The sequence below is a fragment of the Neolamprologus multifasciatus genome, chromosome 10, assembly GCF_963576455.1.
Source record: "Neolamprologus multifasciatus chromosome 10, fNeoMul1.2, whole genome shotgun sequence".
NCBI classification, from domain to species: domain Eukaryota; kingdom Metazoa; phylum Chordata; class Actinopteri; order Cichliformes; family Cichlidae; genus Neolamprologus; species Neolamprologus multifasciatus.
In genome coordinates this window covers 29,056,793-29,077,038 of record NC_140448.1, presented here as the reverse complement: position 1 = coordinate 29,077,038, position 20,246 = coordinate 29,056,793, and the positions used below count along the sequence as shown (strand labels likewise).

Genomic DNA, 20,246 nt, shown 5'->3' with positions numbered 1-20,246 from the left:
ATTTGTTTTATTGGAGTTGTACTGTGGAACAGGTCTTCCCCTGAACAGTGTGAAACACGCAGTCATACAAAAGTAAGAAAAGTACATAGTTTTCTAATATCTTTTCAGGTAGCACATTAAATTAAAATCCATCCACAGCATTCAAACTGTGATATATTTAATCACACCCTAGCGTTTCCATCATCATATTTCTTTAATGAACCCTTACTCATTTATCTTTGTGCTCTCAGTTGTATGGCAACACATATTCAGCATTTTTTTTCTTGCGTGTTTGCAACAGATGAGAGACTCCATTCTCAATAAAACATAAAATCGGCAACTTGAAACAACCAAAGTTTTTATTTTTTTCCAATTTCTTAATGAAATTGATTTGACATATGATGCAAGATTTTCTTTCTTATTTTATTATGATTTCCTGTTGGATTCTTTCACACCTAACTGTGTTTGTTTTCTTCTTCTTCTGGCTGCTCCAGAAGAAGCAGCTTGAGGTTGACATATCAGATCATCTGCCCCCATCTCACCCTATCCATATCCTCGTCTGTGATGCCAACCCTCTACACGTCCGCCTTCACGACCTCCTCTGCAGTCTTATTTCCCTCCTGCCTGGCAGCTCCATATTCAACATCCTTTGTCCAGTACTTGCACTGTCCCTCCTCTGTACATGTCCAAACCATCTCAGCCTTCTCTTTGTAACTTTGTCTGAGCTGTCCCTCTGATTTACTCATTTCTAATCCTGTCATTCCTGATGTAAATCTTCAGCTCTGCAGTGCTACCATTTCAAAACTGTACATCAGAGTAGGCCTCACTACCATCTTGTAAACCTTCCTTTTCACTCTTTTTGCTATCCTTTAGCCAAAAATCACCCCTGACAGTCATCGACGTCCACCTCCCCGACTCTGCCTGTGCTCTCTTCCTCACCTCTCTTGTGCACTGTCTAATGGCTGTTGGTTTGCATGGTTGACCCGTTGAATTTAAACTTACCCATGCAACCTAACTACCTTCACTACCTGCAAGTGTTACAAAAATAAATTCACTCCCATTACTTTAGCATTAAAAAAAAGTAACCCCCCCCCCCCCCCTTAAACAGCATCTGTTTGGTGCTGAGAGTTGCTCATCAGGTAGCTGCACAGCATGATAACATACTTCCATCAGGTACACAAATAAAAATGCTGTGCACAAATAACATTACCTTTCAAAATATGACACCTGAAATTCTTCATATGATGAAATGTTGAGCTACAGTTTCACTTATGTAATAGGAGTAAAGGGCACAAGGGCAACATGGTTCAGCTAACATGTCCAAGGCTTATGTTTCTTGTACAACCGTGGCACATATTAGCAATGAATGAGCCAAGTGTTACTGCAGTGTTTAAGCTTTAGTAGTTAGTCCAGGTTGCATTCACTGGGTTTTGATTATGATCTACTGTCTTGTTTTTATCATTCTCTTTCCTTTTCAGGAGCATCATGCTCCTCTGTTTCTTGTGGATTTTCCTGCATTTTGAACCTGTGAAGACAGCACTTACATCACAGGATACAGTAGAAACAGAACACAAAAACAGCTCTTTGGTAGTTATTAGCAGAGGAAAGAAAGTTTGCGCTTGCATTTCAAACATTACAACTCACAGAGCCTCCCGGAATTTAAATCAGCAAATTTTCGGCTACCCAGCTTTTTTTATGTAAATAAAATAAAACAGCAGTAAACCCCTTAAATGCTTTTAAAAGAGGACTGCTGACGTCCTTTCCACATCACTCACATGTCAAACAGCAAATATCCACAATGCTAAACTTCATCAGTAGAAAAATAGACATTGGCTAGGTATTCTTCTCCTCTACATTTGAAATATAGTTGGAAATATCAATAATAAACAAAAATGGGCAGTTGGAGCCAAATTCAAGGGAAACTGAGTGGATGGAAACGCTGCAGTCCGAAAGTTTAGGGATGCATTTCCTCTGTTTCTTCTTCTAGAGGGCATTCTTGATGAAATCCAGCCTTACTTGTTCAGGCACGGGAAGTGGTGTGGAATCACAGAGTGGTGCGCAGCAGCCGAATGGCTCGTTGGTAAAGCTGTTGGACAACTGACACCAGATTCCTAAAGGAGAAAAGACTGAGTTTGAAAAAAAAAAACAGGATGGAGAGAGAATCGCTCCAAAATTTAGTCTAGATTCACTTCTTTAACACCACGTCGTACATACAGGTGACCTGTGCTGCTCTTTCAGATCTACCATCTGAACATCTGTGTGATTTTTAAATAGATATACAAATTGTCATGACCAGTGACCACTGATCAGTAGTCATGAGTACCATTCACAGAGAGTTGGGGAATGGCTGCAATCACAGCATTGTAGGATGGCGAAAGATGTACCCTTTGGCCCCCTCCTCGATTCAGAGATGGTCTTTCCCTTTTCACGTAAATGGCCTCCTTGACTCTCCGCTCAAACCAGCGTTCCTCCCTGTCCAGGATGTTACATCCTCACCACTGAAAGAGTGTCCACATAGACTGCAGAGTCCTGGCCTGACGAGGTAGCTCTTCTGTGTTCTGCTATCCGCTTAGCCAGAGGTTATTTGGCTTCCTCGATGTATAAAACACGGTTTACAATTTGCATATTAATGATTATGAAACTGACCTCACAGTGCATTGTTAGTCAGTGGGCTAGTTTCAATCATTATGCAAATGTACTGTTTATAAGGAAACCTGCAGTCAGCAGAGACTGAAGAAGTCACTTGGATGAGTGACGAAACGTTTTCCCACTGAAACCGCTACGTCCAGATCAACAGAATCAACCTTTTGTGATTTCCTTACCTGGATGATTGAGCATAGTTGTTGTTAACAAAATTCTAACGATAGCATCTGAATGTCACAGATATTTAGACTCATCAGACCAGGCAACATTTTTCATCTTCTGCTGCTTCAAGATTCAAAGTGTTGTGCCTTTCGGGATGCTCTGCAAACCTTTGTTGTGATGAGTGGTTATTCAAGTTACTGTTGCCTCCAGATCAGCCTGTAGCAGTCTGGCCTTTTCCTCTAATGTCTGATATCAACAACACCCCTGCTTTTTCAGACCATTCTCTGCAAAGTCTAGACACGGCTTTGAGTTAAAATCCCAGTGGATCAGTAGTTTCTGAAATAGTCTGACAGCAGCAACCATATCATTCACCTTCAGAGTGACTTAAATCACCTTTTGTCTCCATTTTACTGTGCGCAGAATGCTGCTACTATGTGATTGGGCGATGAAAAATATTTGCAGTGAGTAAACAGTGAGTGTATGTTTTATGGATACTCACTGATGCAATCCTGCAGACCACCAAGCGTCTTTGTCTTTCCTTTGCCTTATCCCCCCCCCCACCCCCACCCCCACTCTTCCTCTAGCAGTCCAGCATGAAGGCAGTTTGTAGCTTAAGCAACCATTTTATTCAGACCCACAGTGGAGTGAAGATTACTTATGTACTTTTTTGTGTGTTTCTTTAGAGATTAGTCTGGATTAGAAACTGAGCCTACAGCTTAGCTGCTTCTAGCACAGGCTATAAGGGGTGAATCAAAGATTAAGCAAAACCCTTTGACATAATGATTAATATGTAAAGCTTGAACTTTTAATTGCATTCCTCTCCCTCATTTCCTGTCATTTAGCTACTGTGTGGTTGTTGTAAAGCCATAAACATGATTAAAAACATTATTTAAAAAAATATGTATGAGGTTACTCCGCTGTTTTTCATCTGTAATATAGATGAAAAACAGCGGAGTAACAGCGTTTTCATATAGATTCTATATGAAAACGCAGACTTACCGAGCTCCGGCAGAGAAGCAGTTGTTGCGGTTTGGATGGAGGCAGAAGAGCGAGGCCACGCAGTAAACACAGCACAACAACATGGACAGCAGGCGCCTCTTTAAAGACATCTTCAGTCTGGCAAAACACAGAAGCAACAGGTAACACTTGGAAACTTGGCATTTTCCTCCAATATGCTGTTTACACACCAGGTTAAAAATTGCAACAAAAAAAGCAATATTATTATTGTTACATTATAAAATGTTTCTTCTTTAGAGACTCTAAGCTTGTAAAACCTGTTCAAATATCTAATCTTGAATGCTACAATTCATTCACATATTAAATGATGGAGGGAGTGTGAAAAAATTCCTGAGCTGAATGCAGGAATTCAAAGTCTACTGAAGATCACACTGTTGTGTATTAGCCCAAAATCCCCTGTCCTCCATCATCCTGACAGCATCACACAACACCATCCTAACCTTAAGAGTTGTTCTCAGAAGAAATCTTTACTGACAGACTGATATTCCAAAATTTAGAAAATCCTTGCTTTGGTTGAAAACAAAAAAACTCTGAAACTCCTTCAAATCAAACCCCAGATGGAGAAAATCCCTCGCTGTGACTGTAGGAGTATAAACACAATCAGAGCTCCCTGGGCGGGAGGGCTGCTGGGCACTGGGCACAATTACTGCTGACCCACGCTTTGTTTTGAACGGTCCTGAAAGGTCTAGCAGGAGTGAATAACATTCTCACATTGTGTGTGTGTTGGAGCTATTTTAGTGTGTTGAGAGGGAGGGTTGCATGTGATAAAAGAGAGATTCTTTCCCCTCAGGTTGCTGTGGACTAAGCTAGTTGAACCTGTGTCCTGCTGGTGTGGGCTCACAGACGAGGTGTGGCAGCAATCAGGCTGGACTGACATATTCATTAGTTTTACAGGACTCCTGTCCTGATCCCTCGGTTAGCTTCATTTGTCATGTATAACATGAGACTGTTCACACTGGACATATGGAAGTTGTAAGATGATGATTTCAGAATCACTGATTTGTTGGCTTTGGAAGTAACAACAGAGGCTTTTGAGGATAACAAAACAGTATAGACCCAGTGATTGTGTCACATTAGGAACTCTGCACTGCTATTGGTTCTCTGTTCTGATGCTGCAGGAAGTTTGCAACTGTGTCTACGGGCTCTTATGTCTGTCACATGTATTTAGTGTAAATATGCGCTCATCTGTGAAGAGAACAGGGTGCCAGTGGCACACCTGCCAGTTCTGGTGTTCTCTGGTTGATGCCAGACAAGCTGCTCACAGACCAGTATGATGCAAAGGTCCCGCTAAAGGATGCTGGGAACACAAGCCAAGCTTATGCAGTTAGTTTCCTACAGTTTGGTTAGAAACATTCCCATGAGTAGCCCACTGACGGTCATTTTGTAGGCCTCTGACAGTGTGCCTATGTTCTTCCTTGCACATAAGAGTAGATATGGGTCTAGGCCTAGCCTTGTTGCCTTGTGTATTTATTGTTTGAGTCTCCCCTTTCTCTTTGTTTTTACTGTGTGTGCCATTGTTCTGTGTTCCTTGGTCCCACAATTTAATTCTTTCTGGCCCCATTCCCATCTTTTTCTTACTTTGTTTATTTTCTCTTTTGTCATCAATAATGTGCCTTTTTTCATTAAAACTCTCTGAAACTCATTGCCTGCTATACAATGACAAGGCCACTAGCAAAACGCAAAATTAGAAAGAAAAAAAATCACAATGGTCTTTGGTCACTGCTTGTGAAACCATTCCCCCTTTTGGGGGTTGGCTTCTTGTTGCTTCTGTGGCACACCTGTCATGAATTTCATTTACATCAAAAGCAGGTGAAATGGATTCATACTGGTTTATGCTCCCTAGCTGGACAGATCCCTTTATCCCTGAAGCTTAAATGACTTGTACTGCGATGACCAAACATTAATTTTCATCTTCCTGGATATGAATGTCAGCATGCAAATGTAACATGCAATAGATAAAACAGGAGCTTCAATAAAGAGGCCACAACAGATTGTAGGTTAACTGATTATAATTAATAAACTGTATATTAAACCCTTTACTCGTACTGTAATAAAGAGAGAAAAAAGAGTCGGACCACTGACGATTATTATATTGCTCTGGGATCATTATACCTGAACCACATAAACAAATCATATAAACACACAAACACAAACACAAAACACAATTTCTTAAGAGTTATCAAAGTCCTTTGTTTTCCAGCCAGAACCCCAATAAACCAAACTAATAATCTGCAGAATGAAGCCCAGCAGCAGTCTTCACACCTGCTGGCAATCAACCTACTTCTCAGTTTGTGCCTCTTATCTGATTGGCTGTTGCCTCCTGCCCGGTTCCCAGTTTCCCAAGTCACAGCAACATTTTCCTATTAGCAGAAAACACAGGGTACTCATCAGTATAAAAGGAATTTGATTAGTTTTGCAAGAACCATAAACAAAATCTGACTTGAAAAGTTTTTGGTGCTAAAGTTGTAAAAAATTGCAAGAAAAAGACAGGCTGAATGTAAAACTCTGTACTAAAAATTTCATTGCAATCGATCCAACAGTCACCTTGTTGTAGTCTAGACCGAAGGGGTGGATGGATCAGCTGATGTAAATATTTCATTTCATGCTTTCATTGCATGCACGGTACCCCACCTTCATCCCACACCCCCAAAACATGCATGGCCCTTGGTGGACAAACAAAGAAGCAAATACTGCACAGTTGTGAAATATAAACTATGGAGTCTCTTTTTTTATTTTGATGTTTTCCCTCACTAAAAACTCTGTTGAGTAAGGTGAAAGCTCAAGTGGAGCGCTGTTTCTGGTGACTGATAATATGTCAGTAATTGGGGTTTTTTTGCATAAGGAGACAGGATTTATTCCATCCATATATTCTGGCACTGTCAGGGTTGGTTGAAGGAGGACTCAAATGCACGACATTCTGAATGGAAAAAACGTGTTTACAATGAAAAGAAACTATGAAACAGTGCCAACAATCCACAGTGCGTTCCTAATCCCGATGCTATGATTCTTCTCCTTGATACATGTTGATGCCTTGTCTTCCTTGGTGCCTATGCACAACAGTGTGCTGCTCCCACCACACATTTCCGCAATCTACCTAGAAACAAGAGATGCCGCAGTGAGTACAGTCCCGTCCACCGGCTGACAAAAACACTCTAACCATTCCAACAGGAGATGACAACACGGTGATATGAGTTTGAGAACTAACTGCATAACAATCCCAACTGCCCCTCCACTGTTCTCTTGAGTAGGCCTCCTTGATTAGGCAGATCGTCAACAGGTGAGTGATTAATCCCAGGTGTGGCTGGCTCAAAGGCAGGAGACTCTCCAGTAGTGATGGGCAGATGAAGCTTCATGAAGCACTGAAGCTTTTCATCCAATTGGTTCACCCCAGTGCAAAGCTTCTTGAAGCTTCATTTGCTCTAGTAGGACACCTACTGGACGTAAAAATATTAGTTGGCATGAATTTGAAGAGTGTGGCCTTTTGCACACAGCCTGTAAATGTCAACAACAAAAGGAGTGTGTAAAACATGTATATTGTAGTGATGGCAGTATACTGTGTATATTTATACTGGCAGTATGGAAAATGATCATTTGGAAATGCTTAAAATGGAAATGATCATTTACTGTGAGGTGAGGTGTGGTTGGGGTGTGGACAGTGGTTGTGCTTTTGTAACGTTCAGGTATGGACAGCTACACACTGAGGCTTTGAGCCTCAGTCCTGCCCACATTTTATTCTGTAAAAACTAAATTTTCACTGCTTTTATGACCTTTTTAGTGGGGAGAACATAGCTAGGATTTAATGATTTAACAAATCTTTTAAATCCTTTGTCCTCCACAATGCTAAATGGCTGGGAGTCCTCAATCACCATGCTAACCAGGTCTTCATCTATTTGAGATTGTTCTCCTGAGGAAAGACAACAAAAACAAAGCACAAATATAAATATCACACACGTCACTTATTGCATTGTATAATATTGTTATATCATTTAGTAACATTACTGCATGCTATATTATCATGGCATTTGATGGCTCACCTGGTCTTGCTCCACAATCTGTGTTCCCCCTATTCTCATGCAAAGCTCTGTAGTGCCTAAGCATGGATGAGGTGTTGTTGTTATATCCCAGCTCCCTGGCACATAGCAAACACTTCACCTTGTACAAAAGTAAAGACAGCTTAACATATGTTTTATTGCACCATCAGTATTATGAAAATACATCTTCTGTAGAAATTTACATAACTTGTTGAGAGGAATAAAATCAAAATGTTCCCACACAGGGGAGGACATCCTCCTCTTCTTAGCTGGCTCCATTCTCTCCTGACTTTCTCTCCTCACTCTCATAAACCTCCAAACTCTCTCCAAACTGTCTCTAACTCTCACTAACCGCAACTCTCCATCAAACACCTACATTTCTGAATGAAGTCTGAGGGGTTCATATCGCTGTCATATCTCGCGGCAAAGTTTGAACCGCTTCATGAACCAGTCACGTGGTACAGCCGGGCAGCGAGGCTTCGGACGTCATCATTTTCAGCTCCTCCCATAAATGAAGCAAGCCTCGATACGCGCTTCGCGGAAACGTCCCCTCAATTACTCGACACACGCTTCGAAGCCTCGATACAGAACGTCACATCACTACTCTCCAGGCCTGGCGTTGCAGCAAAAGTAACACACCACAACACACACACACAAACGTGTACACAGGGAAACGAGGGACCAGGAGCATATCACACCAACAAACACATGACCAAAAATGACACATGAGCCCCTGACACACACGGCGATGCAGAGGCACATTGGCAACATAGATTATCCACTTTATTCCAATCAAGAAAACTCTGATGCCCATCTTCTTTTTGTTTTTCAAGAACCTTTCAAATTTATTCTCTTTTATTAGGTAATAATATGTTCTGCATATTCGCTGAGACAGAGCGAAACGTAAAGCACAAGCAATGTATGAACAAAAGTGAGTGAATGCAGCTTAGTAAGGCATTTAAGGAGACAGATAGAGGAGAAGAAGAAGAAGAGGTAAAACCTGAATGGAACATGGAACAGGCTGTGCTAGTTTATCATCATGACACTGTGACTTGTCTAGTTTTTTGTTAAACATTATTTGCTTCTCAATAGTTTGAGTAATTCCTCTTAGGTTTGACCTCACAGGGAAAACAGAAAATTTATGTATAAATCTATGACTCTTGGGAACAAAAGTACCATAAGATCACCCCATAAGGAGGAGATTGGGCTGAATGAATGTGCCAATAAATTTGCCTAACATAACATTTAAGTTGCACTAATACATTTTCAATAAACAAAATGACTAATGAATGAATTAAAAGCTCCTGCAAATTCTGATGCTAACTGCAAGTCTGCAGCTGAGTCACTGACACCTCTCGCCTCCAGAACCTTTAATGCGCACAGGGCCTGCTTTCAAAATCACTGCAATGTGAAAAATGAAGCATTATTTAATGAAAACTCTCATCAGCACATCTGAAAATGTAGACTTTTATATATATGTGTGTTACACTGAACTCAGCTGCAAACTTAAAAGTGATAACTTCTACTTCTACACTCAAAAATATGATTCTGCACCCTCAATAAACATGCAGTAATAACTTTGATTAAACACAGCTGAAATATATAAAATCTAACATTAATTTATTTTTAAAAAAAAATCATTAAGGAAACGTGCTTTATTAAAAACATGAAGCCTGTTACACATTAAGCATGCACTGAAAAAAAGGGATTGGCCAGCTCTTGGATTTACATAAGCATCTTGCGTGTATTTAACACAATTGCCTCATGCTTTAAAGTTAAGTGTAACTATATAGTGTAGAAACTACATGATATGCAGAGAGGGTAGATTAAATTGTTCATATCATGTTCAAGTGAAGTAAGTCAATAATATAGCAATGTTAAATCCCGCGACACTGCACGGGATTTCAGTCTCGCACTCTTTGGATCGTGGTTTCAGGAAGGCATCCATCTCAGTCAAGTCGAGCAGCCACCTCTACTTTTTTTGGTATACCAAAAAAAGTAAATTGGGTGGTTGTTACATTAAAAAAGTCTACCTTGTAATTTGAACACAATAATTTCATGTTTCTATGAACGTAATTAAATCATGTAGGATTTGCATAGAATTCAAAAACTTAATTTGTTCCTGTTGAGATGACAGGATACAATCTAGTAAGAGTGGTTAGTTGCTGAACTCATGAAATTCACAAGATCGCACAAGATTTCAAACTGCAGGAAAATCAGTGGAGTTATAAGAGGCAGAGAACTACACACACACCACGTGCATGCTATTGCTATTTATTGTGGATTAACCTTTCAAGGACAAAAACAAAAAAATTCTGCATCAAACACAGGAAATCATAGCTTTCCTGTATTTCCTAGATTGTTGGCATGGTGGTTAGTGCTGTTGCTTCACAGTAAGAAGGTCCTGGGTTCAAATCCACATTCTGGCTAGTTTGCAGTGGCTTCTCTCTGGGTATTCTGGTTTCCTCCCACAGTTAAAAGTCATGCAGTTATTAGAGTTAGGGTTAACTGGTGATTCTAAATTACCCGTGAATGTAAGTGCACGTGGTTGTTTGTTTCTATGTGAAAGACTGGTGAGCTGTCCAGGGTGTACCCTGCCTCGTAACCTATCACTTCAGGGTTATTTCCCAGCTCTCCTGCAACCCAAAGGATGGTAGTCATTATAAATCCATTCAATTTTTATGGTAACCAGGATCTAGACTTTGTTGAACATTATGTAATATGAAGACAACATGTAGTATTTAAGTGACCAAGTAGTATTGGGGTAAAAGTTATTGAATAGTGTTGAAATAAAATGACAAAATTGTGAAGGATTAAAATATTCCAAGAGCTCAACTTACTTCATCTGAACATGTTTCAATCGCATTTTAGGAACACAAAATGCACAGGTTTATTGAATATGAAAAAGTTGTGTTGATTTAACTCAGTTGTTTAAGTTTCTGCCAAAGCAAAACATTTGTGTGCAACAAATGTCCACTATTGAATCAAGTAAATCCAACATGGCCTTTTTTTCAGTGTGGGTAACAGGTAAACAAACTATGAAGCTAATCATCACCATATTTTGATAAGATTTGATCGCATTATAGTGATATTTTTCTTCAGCTGGATATAGCTGCTGTTTGCAGGTTTTAGAAGCTGGTGTGATGCCAGGTACTGTTTGAAGTGTGTGCAGAGAGAAAGCATCATTAGTCTGATCTATTTGTGTGTGAATCCTAGTGGAAAATTGTCCCATCAAGCCAGATGTCTCTCCTGGGGACTCTGGAGCCAAAATAGGATGCTAGCCAGCAGGGTTGGAGTTCAACTAAGCCCATTCAGCACTGCACTTTAGCGGCTTCTGCTTTTAATGTAACCGTGTCACAGGTAATGATCAACAGAAAGAACAACAGCTTAATTCTTAACACAAAAGTCTGAAAATGTGTCTCTTTTCAGCTCCGCTGTCACACATGCCTGTGTTATTGCACTTCTGGACACTCAAACAATAAACCTGCAGTCCACAGGGCAAACTTTGCTTGGATACATGTGGTGATAATATGCTATCACAGTACTCTGAAAGGTAATATAATGTATGCTGCTGGCTTTTTTATGGAGGAGCAAACTGGATGAATCAACATAATCCAAACCATTGCTTTGCTTACACTGTAACTGAAAAGTAAATATCTACTTTATGTGGTTTGTTTTGTTTTATTAATGTTGCTCACAGTTAATACCCACACGTGCATCCTTTTACTCGCTGTAACACTATCACCAAAACGCAAAAACACCCCAGGTGCTCAGCAAAACGACACATTCATTTATTAAAATAGGAAAGATATTTACCATTTTATGTGGTAGAAAGTTTCATTATAAATATGTTAGGAATATTAGCATTTTTACATAGCTATGATATCTATAGTTACAGTTAAATTGTTCAAATTTATGGGAACTTTTAAGGGTCTGTTTTAGGTGGAAGCTCCCAACCTTGTTTTTGTTTTTGCACCTCATTTTTTCCCCTCAATATTGTCAAAATGATCTACACTGATTTACAGATGTTAAGCCCAAAATTTGTCTTGTTGATGCCCCAATAAATGTTTTCTTTTCCACCCATGAAAAGTTTCCATACTTTAAGATTTTGTTTCTGAACAGGCGCTGTAGTAAAATAATAGTTATTTGATGTAACTCCAGTTCCGGCATGTGCTACAAAAGGTAGCTGTTTGCTGTCACCAGAGGGCAGTGCCAAAAATATGTGCAACAACCAGCAATGTGTGTTCCTCTTGTTCATGTTTGGAAGTCATAGGCAGAGAACATCTGTATGAAACCAAATCTTGGAAACTCTCTGCTTTTGGCAAGTGATTGAGCATTTAATTTCATTCCATTACTTAGTCCAAGCATCATGTTTGTCTGGCTACAGCCCGTTGTATTAGTTATTTAGGTTGGCACCAAGTCTGGCTCTACTCCTCCAAAAACCACAAGTAATAGTGAGCAGTAGTACTAATACCCGAGCCAACAAATTTACAGAAGTACAGAAGTTTTAAACCTTAGCTTAGCTTTGACAAATGTGCTTCATAAGTAGAGATAAGGTGGGAAAGCACAGTTACTAGGATGTGTGTTTTTCCTTGAGTTGTTTTTTGCCATAAATAGTGATATATATAGTTTAAAGTGGAGTTAAAAGACTCTTCTTACATGTTTCTCACAGTCGCAGAACTAAAAAGCTAAATCTTATTTGGTGGTTTACTATTATTAGTTACTCACCCACTGTAAATGATTTATGTCTTCCCTAAAAGGAAACATTAGTGCTAACCTGCCCTAGTTAAAAAAACAAAACAAAAAACAACCCTCACGACTAAAGATGATAAATACAATAAAGTGATTATAAAAGTAGGAATCTTCCGGCATGGAAGAGAGAGAATGAGAGAAGAGGGGAAAGCTGGGACAAGGTTCAACCACAAAGAGGCAACAGCAGCAGCGGATGAGCAGTGAAGGGGATATATGTGCTCTCCACGATGGTGTGTGTGTGTCTGCAGACTGTGTGTGAGAGGGGAGGGGATAAGAGAGACCTGCTGATATTGTTGCGTTTCTGTCCTCCTTCCATTAGTTGAAGGGATTTTAAGGATACAGCCGAGTTTGCCGAGATCCAATGGATGCTTTTCAGAACTCTCTTAAAGTTCTTTACTGCAAGCTAGATTCATTTAATGGGCCATTGTTGAGAAGATTCTTCTGATTGCGGTGATTGAACGCACGCTTCTTCAGTTTAGCAACATTTTTAGCCACTGGACTGAGTACTGTGATGTCTGATGTTTCATTTGGTACGTTAAACAGCCTGAAAAAAGTTCAAAACTTGTTTTTAAGGATCTTTGCAAAAAAATTTTTTTTGCTAGATTCACGTTTTGTGTTTTGACAGACAATGACTGTAAGAGTTAAATCTCTGATTGTGATCACAACAACATTGGCCCATTGCAGCTATACACTGGCTTTGTGAATTTAACTGGACAAGCATACGTCTTAGCGCCTTTTAGGATGACTCCTGACAACATAGGCTCCAACCAACCCACAGTGACCTCCTTTGGCCACTCCCCTCGGGTGATGGGTATGATGCTCAGCGTCGCCTCTTCCCTCATCATCTCCACAAACCTGCTCGTGGCAGCTGCTTTACTTAAGCTACTCCTCAAGAAGTGTAGCCAGAGCTGGTGCTTTGTCCTCAACTTGGCTCTCGCCGACAGTCTGGTTGGCGTAGCCATCACTGGCCTGGCCACAGAAGACCTCAGCAGGAATGTCAGTCTCGCTGATCGTCCCTCAAACACTACGCCTTCCACTGGCCAGGACCACACCCGCTGCCTGCTGCGAATGGTATTTGTGATATCACCCTGCATAGCATCCATCATGTCCATGTTTCTCATCTCACTGGACCGCTATGCTGCCATCAAGATACCCCTGCGATACTCGCTGCTGTCTGGGAAGGGGACGGCAGCTGGAGCCTTGCTGGTTCTGTGGATCATTTCACTCACCATGGGATTTATGCCAGGTGAGAAACAGAAATGATCAATCAGTGTGTTGAAATATGCAGAGGACTGTGCTTTTATGTAATCTAAAGGCATATGTAAGAAGGGGCGATACAAGGTTTAGACTCTGGATTTGACCTAAGAGTTCAAATGCTCCTCTTTGAAATTTCTACCTGGAAAAGCAAAAGCCCCAGATTTAGTCACTGCTTCAAAACTGTAAATTCAAATTATATACCACTGGATTTTACGGATGAGAAACACAAATCTCATTTTACTTTGTATTCACCTCGAGAGTCCTCGAGGAAGGCTTGTTCAGGATGTTGCAGATCACCAGATTACCTGCGTGCACTTTTGAGTGTGGCTTCCTTCTGACCTGTTTCTATCATATGAGTATTCAGGGTGTTTTACTCCCGTAATGAGAGGCCTACAAGCATGCACGGTAAAATTTGAACTGCTGCGGTCCAGTGAGACGGATCATGTAACTCCATTGTTTCATTCCTCTCCAATGGCAAATCTAATATGGCCTCTTGCAAGTGTTCCATTCATCTAAACTGCAAAAGCAACAAAAACTGATGTCACTGCTTAATATGAAACTCTCAGTCCAAGCTTTTGTTTCTGCATGTTCTCCTCGTGTCTTCTTCTTCTTCGGGCCTTTATGGTCACCACAGTGGATCATCTCTCTGAATCATTCATCACTACATCCATGAGCCTCCTCTGAAGCCTCCTCCTCCTTTCCTCCTGCACCACTGACCTTTCCTTACCACCTTCTCTTCCCAGAATTTCTCCTTAGCAGTCCTTCGCACTTCCTGATTCATTAACTGTCCTCCATCCATCATCCACTCTTTCATTCATCAGAAACGAGCCTTCTATTTTCTCAAAACACTCTCTTTACTTGTTAGCAAGTTTATCTCTATCCTTAACCACATTAACCTGTTACACGTCCTTTGCAGCTTGATGAATCTCTCTAGAGAATCAATGGAAGCATTTTTCCTTCCTTGAGGTCAAGTCTCAACTCATTTAAGCCTTTTACTTTCTTTTTTCCACCACTCTCTTTGCTTCTAATTCACCTGGTCTCCTGCACACACAACAGCACCAGAGGCGGTTGTTAATCCAAGTCCTGACCGATTTATGGAAATCTCATTCTGGATGATTTGCATGCTTGATTTGACCAAGATCTTATGGCCAATGCTCTTCCGACACAACCCTCCACATTTACCCTGGCATGGGATCGGCACTGGGAATACACTGGCTTGTGACCGGGTTGTTTGTTCTCCTGGTGCGGTGCTAAGTACCTAATTTTTTAGTATTAGCCCTTAAATACTGTTTTTTTTACCCCTCTTTTAACACTGCTAGTGTTGTTTTGAATAGTTAGCTTAAGGAATACCAATTAGATGAATGCCTAATTAAGGCCCTGGCTGGTGCGGACCTGCATGTAAGGGTTTGTACTGGCCAGATCAATCAACCTGATGCAAATACACAAAGTTAATGTGATGCAAAACCCTGCCAAAGGCTTTTACATTCTATTGCATTACATTCAGCCGGCCTACGTTTGGAGGTAATGCACCAAGAAATGCAATTATGTGCTGTTAAAGGGAGAAAAAAAAGACTCAACAAACGTAGGCAATGCAGGGTTGAAGTATTTTTATAGAGGATACTTTTTCATAGAAAAAGTGCAGACTCATTGTACTGCACATATATTTTCCCCTTCAAAACAGTCACTATTTTCTTGGAGCCAGTGTAGTGTTGTCTCCAGGGTCATGATACGCTGCAATACTATAAAAAGAAAGGAAATGAGTTATTACAGTCACCTTGTTATTGCTAAAATGTGTGAAGTTTTTGCATTGTTTGATTTGTAGTCTGAGCATATAAATATATAAAGAATATATTAGAAAAACACCTCATGTCCTCTTGTCCTCAGTTATGGTGCGGCAGCTGCAGGTGGAATCAAACTATGATGGCTTCTGCGCCTTCTTCTCTGTGATTCACAATGTGCCCATCGTCATTTTCCTCAGCGTCGTCTTTTTCCCAGTGCTCGCCATCTTCATCTACATCTACCTGGATATCCTGAAGATCGCCAGCAACCACCAGAAGCAGATCTGCCGCGTTAGGCAAGCAAGCTCCTGGAACGGTGACCACCACAGGCAACATAACCAGCAAAAGCCTCACCATTCATATCCGAGGATCAGTTACTGGAGTCACGTCAAGGCCCTGAGGACGGTGGCGGTGCTCGTGGGCTGCTTCTTAGTCCTCTGGTGCCCCTTCTTTGTGGTGTCCATAGTGCACATTCTTTGTAAAAGCTGTGCTCTCAAAGCTGTGATTGAGAATCATATATGGCTGCTGGGACTCTCCAACTCACTAATCAACCCTATAGTGTATGCCATTTGGCAAAGGGAAGTGCGGCTGCAGTTGGTAGCCATGTTTTCCTGCATTACAGGCAGCTCATTGGCAGCCAGAGCAGCTGTCGCAGAGAGAGGCGACCCACAACCAAATGTGCAGACTCAAGCCTCTGCTTCTAGAAGAGACACACTAAACCCTGCACTCTTGCAACCAATCACCAATGATGAAGCTCATGCAGGACCACAAACGGCCACAACAAGTCTGTGAAATAAACTGGGAAACTCGAGATACAAAAACACATGTGAATGATTCTCAGAGGGATAAAGCATTGATTTATAGGCTTTGTAACCCCTGAAGTACATTATTATATTATATTATATTATATTATATTATATTATATTATATTATATTATATTATATTATCACTAAATATGATGCTTTTTTTAAGTACCATATTTGCACCTCAGGCTTCAATGTGATTTCACCCAATTCCTTCGAGCCTGACTATGAACAGGCCATGGAGCTAATAAAGTTCAAGTCAAAACTTTTGCTTTCTTTGTTTGTCTAATTTAATTATTTGAATTATGCTATAGTTCTGATGCATATTTGATCTGCTTAATCTGTATAATATTTTGGCAGGGGAAAAAAATCACAAATATCATCTGACAGTCAAGGGGAATTCAGGTTTATTATGTCATCTGTTTTAGCCATATATTTATTAGTTATGATAAATTATGAAAAACCAGGGTAATTCCTGAAATATTTAGGAGTGAGGCCAGTACTTCTCTTTGGTACTCCCTGTGCTGGATGACTGTAGGAGGGAGAAATGTGAGCACAACAACATTTATGTATAATTATTCCATTGCTCCATGTGAAACGAGGGGTCAGAGGTCAGTGATAGCAGGGGGCAGGAAGTTCAGTGCTTCAGTTCACAGACTTTGACGTGCACTCCTGATAAGTCTGGAGGGGTTCAGACCAGTCCCAAGATTAGAATGACTATAATTACCGAATATTTACGCCCTTTATGCCCACTTACTGCAAGCCTGATATTCCACAGAGACTCACAGAGGACATTGTCTGTGTTCAGCCTGGAGAAATCCCACAAGGACGTGGGATGAGAAGCCTGTTAGAAAGTCAGTATACAAGTCTCTGGAATCTCCTGGCTCTCTGTAAATGACTTTGATGTCACATCGTGGTTTGTGGAGCCATGTTTTTAATTTGATCATTTCTGCCAACATCCATGTCAGGTTCTTTAGCCAGAAGTGTTCATAATTAGATGACGGGGTGGAGTGCTAAGTTATCAGACTAACTGATAATTAGGGATGGGTATCGTTTAGGTTTTATCCGATACCTGTGCCAAACCGGTACTTTTGAAACGGTGCCGGTGCTTAAACGGTGCTCAATCCGGTGCTTAAAGAATGGAAAACACAAAATTGGTCCAAAAACCTCTCATGTTCAGCTGTTTTTTTGTAAAAAGATAACAATGTTAGCCTTTTCTGCAGCTATAGGGCATATATGGTATCACTCTTGGCTGGAAGCAGCTTAAACAATGGAAAAAGCACAAACTTTGTCCAAAAACCTCTCATGTTTAACTGTTTTCCACTTTTTCTTTGGTCATTTTAGCCTTTTTGTCCAGGGTGAAGGGAGTATCTACCATCAAACAAGAAGACAGCCACATGTAGCTATGATGATGTTTGCTAGTTCACCTTACATGCATTAATGTAATAACGTGGTTAGCCTACTCAATGTAAATTACACACGAACAACATTAAGCTACTCACGCAGAGAAGAACGGCTGCTGCTGCATCATCATCCTCATCATTTCTGCTACACTGGCAGGGCTAGGGGCCAGGACTCTCCTCTTCGGGTTTTTGGGGGATGTTGCTAACTCCGGGTCCGATAACAGGCACCACACCTGCAGTAGATGTGCTCGGTGTGAGGTCTCGCAGCAAGCTATCAAATACGGCACATTTCTCGGCTTTTAAAAAAAACGCTATGCGTCGCCAGGTGTTTCATCAGATTTGAGGTGTTACTTCCTTTGCACAGTATCACAGTATCAGCTTAAAGCACTTGTTGCAGCTGCTGAGTTTGCATCTTTTGCTGTGAAGTACAGCCAGACTTTTGACCGCTTCGCCTTGGGCATTTTTAATCTGTAGCTCTGCTCTAAAAGAACGTACGTACCTGGACCCGCCTACTATCCTCGGAAACGTAAAATGATTGGCTAGAATCTAAAGTGTATCACAGCTCAGGAAAAAAAAGCACCAAAAAAAAGCACCGAAATAAAGTACCGAAATGTGCGTTGCTTTTCGGTCTGGTTACTACCGTTTATGTCAGAACCGGTGCCATCCGGTACCCATCCCTACTGATAATTTGTCAAAATGCTGATAAAATTCTGGAATTTGACTCACAAACTCTGGAGCACATCACGATGGTCTGGTTAGGGTTAGGGTCCTGGTCCTGGGTTCAAATCCACCATGTAGCTGGAGCCCTTCTGTTTCGAGTTTGCATGCTTTCCTGTGCCTTAATAAGCTTCCTGAATTTGGATGGGCAAAAGAAGATGGATGGATGAAAGTGGAGCACAGAAAACTACAGAGCAGAAATTAGTATTACACAAACCGTTGTCCCACAGGTAGGTCCTGGCTGGAGGGACATGTGTGCAGTAGCTAGCACTACCACCTCACAGCAAGAAGGTCCTGGGTTCAAGGCCCACTGAAGCCTTCATATGTTCTCCCTGTATCGGTGTGGGTTCTTGTGGTGTACTCAGGCTTCCTTCCATCAATTGGCCTTTGATGTAAATGTGATTATGAATGTTTGTATGTCTCTGTTAGTTTGCCCTGTGATACAACCAAGGTCAAGAGGTCGACCAGTGATACAGTGTTTACACTTTACCTTTCACACAAAGCAGCTGTACCAAAAGGACATTAGCTTTATACATCAAAACTTCACTACAGAACTTAGGATAACACAACAGTGTTGTGTAGTGGGGCTCAGGTGATCGATCCCAGTCTGTATGTCCCGGGAAAGAACCACACGTTGCTCTCCGATGCATCCATCGGAGTATGAATATTTGTGAATGTTAGATAGGAAGCACTTAGAAACAGCGTAGAAACAAGTTCTTGGGTGAATGTACGAGTTGAATGTACAGCACAAAAGCGCTATATAAGAACAGATCCATTTACAACCAGAACATGTAGCAGTCTTCAGTTACAGTGACCACACAGTCAGTTAATGAGCTGAAGTGCTGCCACTGTTATTACACAAGTAGTGCAGTTAGCTCTTAAGTGATTATTAAACTGGCAACATTCACAAGTCTGAAGAATTCTCATCTTTTTAGGACCTAAATACACTTAGTCGCTATAAAATCCTTTTAACCATCATTTTGATAATTTTACTGACAAAATCTTCAACTGGATAAAGATGGAAATTTCCAGATTTATTACAGGAAAAAACAAAATTGACAACCTTAACTTGCATTTAAAATTACAGCCTATAGCTTTAGATATGCAGCGTCTCTTTGGTGAAAAGTAAACTGAGGTCATACGGATCATAAACAACATGCAGCTGCATGTGTGGAAACAGGCGGAACCGATAACGTTATCAATAAATAGTGCGCCTTGGCTCTCGGACACATTTTGTTTTCATCCTGTTTTATTACATCCATGTAATTTCAGCTGATGACTCTCAGATAGCCGATGAGCCGGCTGTTTTTCGGAGTAGCAGCTATTGCACATGTAACATTTCATACCTGGATAACTGTTCAGTCATGGAGACTTCCTCGTCTACTTAAATCTTGAAATTACCGTCCACTTTACATGTCAGCGGTCTGTATCAACAAGGCAGTTACACCAGCAAATGTCAGAGATTTCAGCATGAGCTTAGATAGCTGACATTTACTTTAGACTGATAGGCTGCAGCATCTACATTAAGCATAATAAGCTCAGCTAAAAATCTGAACAAATATTTGTCATTACATCATGCTGCTCTGTGCCAGCAAGGTCACTCAGATTATTTTTCACTCATTATAGTTACAGTGAATGTTAACAATGGTCATTGGTGGCTGACTCTGAGAGACTCTGTCAACGTCCTTTTTTAGTAGCTCTAA

The 20,246-nt window shown here is 40.8% G+C and overlaps 1 protein-coding gene across 1 annotated transcript; it reads left to right on the top strand.

Moving 5' to 3' along the window:
• Nucleotides 1-12,378: 12,378 nt before the first annotated feature.
• gpr119 (G protein-coupled receptor 119) lies at nucleotides 12,379-16,475 on the top strand. The gene is made up of 2 exons (XM_085175159.1): nucleotides 12,379-13,830; nucleotides 15,726-16,475. The coding sequence occupies exons 1-2, from the start codon at nucleotides 13,326-13,328 to the stop codon at nucleotides 16,409-16,411; spliced, it is 1,191 nt and encodes a 396-aa protein (XP_085031285.1). The 5' UTR covers nucleotides 12,379-13,325; the 3' UTR covers nucleotides 16,412-16,475.
• Nucleotides 16,476-20,246: the final 3,771 nt, after the last annotated feature.